Below are 12,433 nucleotides of genomic sequence, written 5' to 3' on the forward strand. Positions count from 1 at the left end.
TATATTCTACCCTGCAGATATGTCATTATATTTTTATGTTTATATGAATTTTATATACATAAAAATGCTAAAACACATCTGACTTTCATAAATGTGGTCCATTCCAGATTTCAGCTCTTGATGGGATGTTGCTTAGATAGTATAGTTAGCTTCTTTGGGGCATCTGGGTGCATTGTATCTTGTATTCACACTCTAAGAATGAGTACAAGAGAGACAACCAGAGCTGAACACTCACTGGGCTTTGGGTCTGGTTGGACTGTGCTCTCTGAAGGCCACGTGCAGAAGCTTGTGCTTACAGAGCTGAGGCTAAGGTGGAGGAACCTTTCAGAGTTGAGGCCTAGTAGAGGAGGCTGGTCACCGGGCACGTACCCTCATATGGGATCAGTGCTCTCACAGAGCCCCGTCAGTTCCTGGAGAGCAAGTTCTTATAAATAGGGGTCCTGACCCTTACCTTGCTCTTGTGTGTGTGTGTGTGTGTGTGCACGCACGCATGCAGGTGGGAAGATACACCCTAGTTGTGTGTGTGCCTGTGGAAGCCAGCAGAGGCAACAGATTGCCTAGACCTGGAGTTGGAGGAGGTTATGAGCCACTGTGTGGGTACTAGGACTGAACTTGAGTGCTACTGACTGCTGAGCCATCTCTCCAGCCCCACCATGGGCTCTGCATGCGTTCGTCTCTCTATTGTGATGCCTTCCTATGCATCCCATGTGAGCTAGATGCTGAACTGATGAGGCGCCTATCTTGCACTTTCAGGCTCAAAAACTGTGAGCTAAACAAGCATCTTTTTATAAAGCATGTGCTCTCAAATATCTTGTTACAGCAACAGCTAATAAAGTTCAACTTAACCATAGGCCTTATGATTTAAAAAAAAAAAAAAAGGACTAAATTGGGAGCTGCAATATTTGACCCTAGATAACCTTCATCTATGTCCTTCCCGGCTGACTTCATATGCTCTGACAGACATGCTGTCAAACAAAAGTCCACACTGCTTTCTTGCAGTTAACGACATGCTAGCAGCCAAGCACTGAGGCACAGTACACATGCACCCCCCAAAAAGCATTTTTTAGTTTAGGATATGGTTTTAGTTTTGAGCTTACAGAAGTAAGTAAAATGTTATTTTTTGAAAGAGTAAAAATACCTTAACTGTGTCCTTTTAAATAAGGGTGGGCTTAGAAGTTAGGACCTTTGAATTCAAAAGCTCCTGTTCACATTACTGTTAGGCACTGACACTCTAAAAAAGAAAAGAAACCAGTAATAAAGGTGTAAAAGGCAGGAGAAGGTACCAGTGAAGGAGAGGCTGGTGTGGTCAGCACAGCTGCCACACTCATGGTTCAGAGGGAGCTGGGTAGGCAGACGCCAGCAGCACGGGATAGCATCTGAGTGAGGGTGGATGGCTGCCAAGCCCCAGCCTGGCTGGTCTGGGGAAGAATGCCTAAGCCTTTGTCACTGGGGCAGGAGTGAATACAAAGTACATAAGAAAGCACAGAGGTGTTGGGCTCCTGCAACCTCTCTAGCCACTAGCAAGGCTCACAAGTGTGGAAAGGCATTTGTCTTGTAGGACTGCCTTAAACAGTCCTGGAGACCAGGCCAAGAGGCTCAGGGACGAGGTCTTGCTCCCATTTTAATGGCTTTTCTGGCTGCTTGGCAGCCATACATTGGCTCCAGGTAGGGTGATGCGTAGGACCCAGACACTTTGAGCTAGGGGCACTGAGGTAGGATGGCGACGCGAGGGTACTTGCCGCTGAGCAGGGGCTTGTTGAGGGTGTAGAGTGGTGGCAGGTCCTCTATGTTGGAGATCCGCTGGTACATGGCCCTGGAGAGGTGGTCCCCATGGTACAGGCTGCCCAAGATGATGCTGGAGAAGTAGATGGGCTCTACGAAAATGCTGAGCAGGGACCCCTGGATGCCTACCACGTTCCAGCTGCAGAGAGAAGAAGCAGAAGATCTCAGCAGACACAGGTAAGGCATCACACACAGACACAGCAGAGACCCAAGCTAATGCTGGAGGAACTGTAAAAGGTGAAGACCACGGCAGTGAAAATTGGTGATTTAGCATCTCAGTTTTTAAACAAAGTTTTATTTAAAAATTATCTTATACCATGAAATAACTCTGTGTCATAGTTTTAGGGTCTCTATCACTGTAACAAAAATGTCACGACTAAAAGCAACTTGGGGTTTATTTCATCTGATAACTCTCAGAGTGGTCACTCGCCATCACTGAGGCAAGCCAGAGCAGGAAGTCAAGGCAGGAACCTGGAAGCAGGAAGTGAAGCATTAGACATGGAGAAAGCACTTACTGGCCTGCTTCCCATAGCTTTACCAAGCTCAGCCTGCTTTCTTACACCATCTGAGACCACCTGCCCAGTAGTGGAAATGGCCCCTTTAGGCTGGGCACTCCCACATCAATCATTTAAAAAAAATCCCTATGGTTTGCCTACATGTCAGTCTTATGGTGACATTTTCTCAATTAAGATCCCCTCTTTCCAGCTATGTCTAGGTTTGTGTCAAGCTGTCAAAAAACTAACTAGCATGTTTTTCCATGACAATGCACTTCCTGGAGGCTATTTCTTAAAAGGTATCAAGAAGCCACATGTTTCTTGTGAAAAACTTTGAAGGAAATTTCACAAGGGCAAATGTGTGTGTATATACATAGATATATGTGTATATCTATGTATATATGTATGTACACACACACACACACACACACACACACACACACACACACACACACACACACACGCTTTCCTTGTTTCTAATTAAATGGCTGCTCAGACAGGGAACAAGTGGCCTGATCCAGGGCTGCAGTCTCAGGTGGAGCTCCTCAGAGGATGGTGCCGGGGTGGGGCACTGGGAGGTGTATGTGGGTTGATAACAACTGTGGTGCACACTGGAGACAGAGAGAGTGGCAACACGCTGGCACTTATTGCACCACTGGGTGACACCTGCAGTGGCAACACTCTGACATACCACTGGCCTACTATGTGCTTGCTCTCTTCACCCCACAGACAAGAAAAGCCGAGCAAGGTGCAAACTACTGCCTACTAAGCAACTTTGTGTGTCACATGTGATGGAAGAGGACAGAAGACACAGCCCAGATGCTGAACAATAAAGCAGCAAAAAGGCAAATCGATGAAGAACCAGCAACTGAGGTACAGGCAGTTCTGTGAGAAAAGGAATGAGAGAGACTACCCGCGTAAGAGGAGGTATCAACTTTAGAGAAGGCTTCTTGAGCTGCTCCTGAGGCTGATCCCTAAAGAGAGAGGGGATGCAGGAGGACATACTGCAGCCTTTGGGACAGGTGGGGGTAACCATGGACAGGCCGGCCAGAGGGCGGGATTGATCTGGGTGGCCAGGAGCCAGTAAGGGGAAGGGTGAGATCCTAAGTGGGTTCTGGAGGACTCGATCCCATTTGACACGGGTGTCAATGGAGAGAGTCTGACTGGCCCTGCATTTTAGAAAGTGATGTCATCAGTACAGGGATTCAGGGAGAGAGGGCTCCTGAGGTACATGTGTCTGAAGCAAGAGTCCAGGTAAGTGGCCGTGATGCTACAAACATCAGATGTGGGAAGAAGAGAACTCCTGACTGGAAGAGCACTAAGACATAACCTTGAACTTACCCTGGATCTACTGTCACTGGATGTGCACTGTATACCCAGGTGACCCTCAGATGAACTTCAGCCTCTGACCTTCAAGGCAGCAGAAGGCAGATGGGTACTTAATGGGTCACAGCTGGTGAACAACAGGGAGGGCTCCACATAAGCAATTGCTGAGCCTCACTCAATTGCTGAGCCTTACTCAATTGCTCACTCAAATACTCAGGTAAAGCTGCATCCAGTCAAGCTTTAGCCTCCTGCCTCCAGCTGCTCAGGCCTGCTAGGTACCTATTAACTGCTAGGTTCTCTCAGCGTCCAGAGTCCCTACTTGTTACAGAGTGCGCCTGGCTGGGCTGCCCTTCCCCAGCTACTCTCCCCTCTGTAACCCAGCCATTTTGGCTGTGTGGTCCTTTTTTGGCCTCCTGCTCTCTTGACTGCTGCTCCTGGTTCCCCTCTCTCCCCTTTCCTCTTCCTTCTTCTCACACGGCTCTGTTCAGTTGGCTGGTTGGTCATCTTCTGTCTAGGTCCTTCTAGATGCCTCTGGCTAAGCTCTCCCTCCTACCTACAACAATCCTTCTCCTCCACCATGCCCTCCTTCTGTTCCTTTTTGTCGTTATGGCTACACCTAGCATTACCTTTATCTCTCCCTTCCAGTCACAGCAAATCTTATGAATTTGCTTTTAAAAATATATCTAGGGGGTCTGGAGAGATGGCTCAGAGGTTAAGAGCTCTGGTTGTTCTTCCAAAGGCCCTGAGCTCAATTCCCAGCAACCACATGGTGGCTCATAACCATCTACAATGAGATCTGGTGCCCCTTCTGGCAGGCAGGCACATTGTATACATAATAAATAAATAAATCTTAAAAAAATTTAGATCTAGGATCTGACCTCTGGTTAACACCATAGCTAGACCAGGGTCAAATGATGCCATTCTTGTCCTTGCCATTGAGCCCCCTCCTGAAGGAAGCAAGAGGTCTGGCCCTCAGTCTCTCCCTGCAGCAGCCCTGGGAAGACACTGACTCGTCTAGTGCACACCCTTGCAGGAACCCCCCAACAGGTTCCCCAGAAAACAGCTGCCCAACAGGCCAGCTCTCTCTTACCAGCCCCCACCCCTCAGGCCTGGGCTCCAGGTTACACAATCTCCCAGCTTCAGCCTAGAGGACTGGGCACACAGGAACCACCACTGAGCTCCCTCATCAGCTTTTCATGTGCCTTATACTTCTGTCTCTGTGACCTCCCTCAGCCCCCACAAAGGAGGTCAGCATGCTGAATGGACAACCTGTAATTCCTAGGATGTACTCTTTCTACCCTCGAAAAAGGAAATTAAACCAGCCTTCTCCATCCAAAGAGAACATCTGAAATGATTCAGCTCTGGAGGCCCAAGGGCTCCCTTCTGATGCAGATGAGAAGCCTGCTGATTTAGTCAGTTTTAGCAGAACTCAGTCCCCTGGGCAGTAATGCAGAGTCTTGCAGAAACCAGCATCTGTCAGGAGTCATTAATTCTGAACACACACTTCCTAGGAGATCCCAGGAGCTTCTAGAGCTCTGAGGCACTGGGCAGAGAACAGAGCTCCTCAGCAAGCTCTGCTGGAGACAAGCTCATGTCAATCGGCCTTACAGAGAACAGTCATGCTTACTTTCCCAGACCACTGACCACTGGGCAAGGATATCACAGATATAGCCAGATTCCACATGGTAACACGTTCACCAAATACCACATGTATGCACGCATGCACCCCTAGAGATGCCTGCCCAGGTTCCATGCCCACCTCTCCCTCCTACCTACAACAATCCTTCTCCTCCACCATGCCCTCCTTCTGTTCCTTTTTGTCGTTATGGCTACACAGCCAGGGCACTAGATGAGGAGCCTCCCTGCTCAGGCCCCAGGAAGGGGACTCATTTGTCACCAGAAGACAATAGATACTCCCGCCTCCTGGTCTTAGGCTTGTCATGCTGGGTTCAGGACTGGTCTAGAGCCTTTTTTGTTTACTTTAGGTTATTGTCTGAGGATGAGTTACACAGTGCTGTTACCTGATCTGTCTCCCCTGAATCTATTGCAGAGCCTGACCTGGCCTGGCCCTGACCACCCAAGGACACTGACCAGAAAACATACAACAAGAGCACTACACTGACCCAAGCATGACCTCTTTCCACAGCCCTCGCTCAGACAAGCAGCCCCTTCAGGACAGGAGTTTGCTCAGTGGGTTCCTTCCTCTCTGCTTCCATGTGACAACTTTCAGAGAAACCACCTGTACCTGCATGCAGGGTGGCTCTTCCAGGGGCTTCCTATGCCTCTGTAGAAGAGCCCTTCCCTGTCCATGAAGCAGCTTTTGCCTACCTACCACCTGTCCTGCATCCTGGGGCAGCAGAGGCCACAGACTTAGCAGTCCCAGGAAGATTCTCCGCCTCTTGATAGGGCCTCTCATTGTCCTAAGCTAAGGGTTACCCTTCTAGGGCTGTCCCCACTGTCGGGCTAGCTGGATGCTATGGTGACCTCCAGTGCCTCTCTCCCCACTCTCAGCCTAGGCCAGCCCTCCGCTCTCCATCTGTTTTGGAACACTGTAGGGCTCTCCCACAAGAGGAACAAGTGGCCTGTTTGGAGGCTCTGCATCTAACTGGCATCTTTCTGGCCCCTATATTATTTTTGGACCATGATTTTTCTGAGTAAGCATTTCTTAGCTTTGTTGTCTTTTCTGAAAATGTATGTCATTCCTATTTCTATCAATTGGTCTTTGCGTTTCGTCAAAGAATTGCTCTTAAATATGACATAAAAGACAAGAGTTTTGAGACTTCTGACTTTGGCATCTGTTTGTGTGACACCCCCCACCCCAGCCAAAAGCAGATTCTCTTCACTCAGCACACCCTGTAAACCGGTGCCTCTGTCTGCAAAGTCAAGGTTGCTCCTAATCTACATTCTAACTTGATGCTGATTGAGGGTTCTTACTACATGCATGGCTCTCGTTTTTATTGGTGTGGAACTTTGGCAAATATTAATAACTTAGGAATTGTGTTTAGCTGAGAATCTGCAGGATCTGGACCACTGTAAAACTCAGCTGACACAGCAGTGAAGGGACAGGAAAGGCAGTGGTGTCTGGCATACAAGGGAGGTGTAGAGTACGGAGAAAACCTTCATGCTGTGGGATAAAACAGGGTAGGTTATAAACCAGCATCTTGCCGATCTGAAGTCTGTCCAGAGGACTGGTGTCCATCGTGGCTGATTAGGCACTGGGACTGGAGTTTAGAAGCCACTGAAGACAGGCAAGCACCAGATTAGGACCCCGTTTTGCTGCCAGGCTCCAGGACACCAAGGAACTCAGAAAAACCAGAACTTCTTAGGAAGGACTTCCTGGCACAAAGTCAATAAACAGCGGCCAGGGGCTGATTCTTGTTCTGAGTGCTCAATCCCAGCTAAGTAAATAAATAAAAGGTACCAAAGATGAGAGCAAAAACATGGACTTAAGGAGTAGTAAGAAATTTCTAGAACCCAACCTTAAAGAAATGCAGACCTATGAGTGGCCTGGAAAATACTTTAAAGTAACTGACATAAAGACGCCTAATGAGCTAAAAGAGAACACAGGCACTGAGCGCCACGGAGAGAGTGCACAGACAAATGAGGCTACCAACACGGAGGCAACTGTATCACTACACGAGAGATTATGAACATGAAGAAAACAAATGAACTGAAAAACTGGCCTGTGGAAATCAACGGGGAGAAAAGCCAGTGATCTTGAAGACTGGCCATCAAAATCATCAGGAGAGAAGATTAGAAAGATGCAAAGAATATAAATGAAGACAGGCCATGGGGCTTATGAACAGCAGTGTGCAGAACATGCAAGTCCTGGGAATTCCAAGAGAGAAAGAGAAAAGGAACCTAAGTTTATTTGAAGAAATGCCAGAAACCACAAGGGAAGAAAGAGAACACATAGATTCAAGGGCAACGAACTGAAATGAGCATAAATATAAGGAAAATGACAGTGAGTACATTTCAATCAAATTGAGTCAAGACAAAAACAATCTTGGGAAGCATCAGCGAAAAGTCAGTGCTCATAGAAAGAGAGTTTATCAGTTTCTCAGTAAAAACTATGAACCAGGAAGGAGTGGGAAAATGTACTCAGTTCCCTCCATAAGACAGCATCAGAACGCTGTGTAAGAACACGAGGCTCTCCTGCAAAGGAAAACATACGAACAAACACAGTAACTTCAGGGGCTGGAGAGACAGCTAAGCTGTTTAGAGCACTTGCTTAGAAAACTGGAGTTCAGCCGGGTGTGGTGGCGCACGCCTTTAACCCCAGCACTCAGGAGGCAGAGGCAGGTGGATCGCTGTGAGTTCGAGGCCAGCCTGGTCTACAAAGTGAGTCCAGGACAGCCAAGGCTACACAGAGAAACCATATCTTGAAAAAACAAACAAACAAAAAAAAGCAAAAACAACCCCCAAACTGGAGTTCAGTTCCCAGCACCCATGTAGGTGGCTCGCAACCTCCTGTAACTCCAGCTCCAAGGGATCCAACCCCCTTTCCTGGCCTCCACATCCACCCTGCACGTATGTCATTCCCTCATACAGACACACACACTCGTGAGTAAAAAGAAATCTTAAAAAATTAACTATTATATAATAAATATTTATGCTTTTTATATTTATAATAAATAATATTATAAAACAGTTTACTTATTTATTTATCTTTAGATAGGGACTATCTATGCAGTTCAGCTTTGAACACAGGATTCTCATGCTTTGGCCTTCCGTGCTGTGGGACTGGGTAGACATCACCATACCTGGCTTGCAATTTTTATTAACTTTGATTTAAATAAATTTGCCTATAGATTTATGTAAGTGGGTATAAAACATGCGAAGACAGAATCTGTGCTATTGACAAAGTATGAGGGAGTGGAGCTAGAAAGGAAGGGTTCTTATATGTATTTGAAGTTACAGCATTACCACTTTAAAATAGAATGCTATAATTTAAGACGTTTTATGTAGCTATAGGGCATTGAAGAGGAGGTATTGCTCTTCTAGAGAGCCTAAGCATGGCTCCCAGCATCCACATCAGGGGCTTACAGCTGCCTGTAACTCCAGCTCCAACGCTATTCCACACTTCTGGCCTCACACACACCTGCATGGACCCCCGCCACACACATGTACATACGTTTTAAAAATCTTAAAAAAAAAAAAAGATTCATAGCAACAAAGGAAGTTCTGTAGGAAACACAAACAGAAATGAGCCTCCTATGAGGCAGTCAGGAAGAGAATAAATCAGTGAATCAATAAAGGGAGAGGTAAAACTGCATGCCACACCAAAATAACAAGCTAACCCCTGCTACCAGAATACTTTATGTGTTAACAGACTAAACTTTCCTGCGAAAGGACCAGACTGACAAACGGATTAAAGCACAACAGCGTGAATTACATACTAAGATGTTTACTTCAGATCTAAGGACATGGGCATGCTGCAAGTAAAAGGATAAAAAGAGGTATTTCCTGAAAAATATAACCAAATAAGCAGGAACAATTAGATAACATAGATTTTTAAATTTAAAAAATCCAGAAGAGACAAAAGATAGTATCTGATGATACAGCAGTCAGCTCGCCAGCAAGAAAACACAGCATATCGATGGGGCCAGCAGAGTGGCTCATGGGTAAGGGCACTAACAACCTGAGTTAAATCGCTTGGACTCATATAGTGGAAGGAGAGAACCAATTTCTGCAAGTAGTCTCCTGACTTCCACACCACTACCTGCCAATGGACACATCAATGTGTAAAACAACAACAACAACAACAACAACAACAACAACAACAACAACAACAAACCAATGACTATCAGACAGCAAGCCACAGAACTTCTGAAAACATGAGGCAAACCATGGCAGATCTTAAGGAAGAAACAGACATGATGATGTTAGGGAATGCCAACACCGCACTCAACTGTGTACACCTCAGAGGGAAGAGCAAAGCGGAGGCAATAGACTTAGGACACTGCAGAGCATCTGGATCTAACACAGACAGAACACTCCACCGTAAGAACAGTGGACCACACATGCTCCCCAAGTGCATCTAGAGCATTCTCCAGGGCAGACCACACCCCAGCCTCAAAAATTTTACAAACTTCAAGAAAAATTAAATCATACAAATATATTTCCATCACAATAGAGTAAAACTATAAATCAAAATAAAATGCAAGTGGAAAAATTAAGGATATGGAAACAAAATGTTATGCTCTGAAGGCATCAACAAACCAAAGTTGCGAGGGAGTTTACATGCATGAGAATAAAAATAAAACATACAAAAGCAATGGGATGCAACAAATTCCTCTAGGAAGCCAAAGCAACTTAGAAAAAAAAGAGAATATAGTTGAAGAGTCCTAGTTGCTGATTTCAAAATGGTATAAAGTAATAGTACTCAAAACACTGTGATCCTGACAATACAAACACACAGTGAGCAGAACGGAAGGGAGAGGCTACAGATAAGCCCTCACATGTTTGGTTACCATCTCCAGCAGGTGACAAGGCCACTCAATGGCAAAGGTCTGGAGAAGGCATGAATCGCCTCAAAGGTTTAAGGATGACAATAATGCCAACCATAAAAGGATCTCTCCAAATCAAGAAGAAAAGGGCATGACTGGAGAGATGGCTCAGCAGTGGACCTAGGCCCAGGCCCCAGCACTCACATGAGCGCTCACAACCACTGTGGTGACTCTAATGCCTTCTGCTGGCCTCTGCAGACCACAACAGGCATGCACGCAGCATACATAGAAACATGCAGGCACTCATGCAAACAAAACATGTGGTACATGCAGGCACTCACACATACAAATAAAGTAAGTAAATATTAAAACAGGAATAAGAAAAAGGCTTCAAACGAAAGCAACCTAAAGACAAACGGGTAAAGGATATAAATATACAATTTAAAGATAGTAAAAAAGAACAATTAGTGTTTCACATCTACTGAAGAAATGCCCCATGGCCCCAGTAACAAGAGAATGCAAACTAAATGCCAAGATGCCTGTTTACAAAATGTGGTGGAAGCAAATATATGTATGCACGGGGTGGGCTGACGCGACAGCAACTTGATATCTTCTGTGAAGTTAGTTATGAGACTCCTAAAGCCCCAGAGGCTCTAGCACAGGTTTTGCTACAGGCTTCCTGAAGTCAGGAGTGCAGGGAGAAGGCAGCTAAAGTGAATCCCGGTGCCCATCATGATGGCAGCAGCCCATGACTAAGTCAGAATACTTGCAAAACTCAGAAATAATGACTTACATAAAGAAAAAGGTCAAACAGCTGAATAAAAAGGAGAAACAAAATGGGACTTAGAGTGTAACAGCACCTCCGTAATTAGCAACACACACACTTAAACGCTGACATGCACAGCACTAGTGGGCCTCACAGCACACGTACACACATACAAACAGAAAAGCATATGGACAGTGAGCTGGAAAGACACATGAAGAGCAAACACGCTACTGCAGGGCAGGCAGCACACTACTAAGGCCCTGCGGGGTTCGGAGCATGTAGGTTTTGAGTTTTCGGTGAGACGTGCTCCATCAGTAGTAGAGCCTCCAAAATATTTCTAAACTCAGGAGCCTCCAAAATCAAGAACACTTTTGTCCTCTGGATTTTTTCTTTCTTTTCTTTCTTTAGCTAAGAGTTACCGAACCTGCACAGTGTTTGAAGAGGATGGTCCAAGGCATATGTGTGATTAATCCAGCTTTGAGTCTTGGGGCTCCCCTATGAAACCCATCTTAGAGAAAAATCAAAGCAAAGAGCTCACAGCAGTTGAAAAGATGAGTGGTTCATGAGTGATGACTAGGTTTTATGCCAGGTGCACTGTGAGACGTGCCTCCCTAAGCCTTGTGAGAACACATCAGGTCGGGCATATGACCCGTCTGATGTGAAGGGGGAAAGATACACACGCACTATGTCTATGCCAGTTCCAAAGCTCCTGGGTCGCCAGCCCAGAACTGCTCACCCTGGGGCCACAGGGGTGTGCATGCTCTGTAGAGAGATTTGATTTTTCTATATGCATTTGCACTTTTGAATATTTTCTATCACTGGCTGAAATACATTAACTGAAACATAAAAACAGGGGAGCCACTGGAACTCATGCTGGCATCTGAAGAAACAGATTTCTAAAATCTGACCTGGATCTAAGCTCCCAAGAGAAGCTGCTTCCCAGGCATGTGGTAACTAGAGCAGAGTGTTCATGGAGCGCCAGCTTTGGCATGGGATGGCTCACATTGTTCTAGTTGGTAAAGATCAGTTATCAAAGTGTTAACTGATGGGCACAGCAGCCATGGGCACTGCGCTCCCTGCTGACAAGGAAATGTTTGCATGTGTTCCTCAGGGAGCAAATTGTGTAAAATATAATCTGTAGAATGCCCAACATAATCAGCGTAGCCCTGATATCTATGTTGAGGAAAACATAATAAAAGGCAAAATGAATGTTCTGAAGCAAGTGGTATGGGAACACCGGAGTGCCCTGTGCCATGGTCTCCCTTGTTGTTCCAGGTTACCCTGGGAGCACCTGTGTGGAACCTTAGTCCTTAGAGAACTCTTGGAGCACAATTCTGAAGGTGGGGAGTTAGGAAAGGGCTTGTAAGAACCCACACATGCACAGAGAGGGGCCCTAGTGGCCTTACCGTGCTATCTTGTCACTGCAGGACATGGTGAGCAGCCGTTCCCCCTGCAGCACCCCATCCCAGGTCTGGATGCTAGCATTTGAGCGCACGGGGATTGTCCCCTCACCAGACTCTATTTTCGTCCGTAGCTGTCCCCTTGCTTTGCGATTTGGATGTCTATCTGCTGGTTCTAAAAGAAAGAAGGGGTTCAAAACACACAGGTAATAAAAC

General features: G+C 46.1%; 1 protein-coding gene across 6 annotated transcripts in view; it reads right to left on the reverse strand.

Annotated features, from left to right (window-relative positions):
• ADARB1 (adenosine deaminase RNA specific B1) overlaps positions 1-12,433 on the reverse strand; it is a 127,873-nt gene that overhangs the window by 14,045 nt on the left and 101,395 nt on the right. For all 6 annotated transcript variants that reach the window (XM_084754302.1, XM_084754300.1, XM_084754301.1 and 3 more), the window contains 2 exons: positions 12,224-12,392; positions 1,740-1,921 (listed from right to left, as the gene is read on the reverse strand). In XM_084754302.1, the coding sequence (XP_084610428.1) occupies positions 1,740-1,921; positions 12,224-12,392 (351 nt within the window). The remainder of the gene's footprint in view (positions 1-1,739; positions 1,922-12,223; positions 12,393-12,433) is intronic.

The sequence above is a fragment of the Acomys minous genome (assembly GCF_964271855.1).
Source record: "Acomys minous genome assembly, chromosome: 13".
Classification (NCBI taxonomy): Eukaryota; Metazoa; Chordata; class Mammalia; order Rodentia; family Muridae; genus Acomys; species Acomys minous.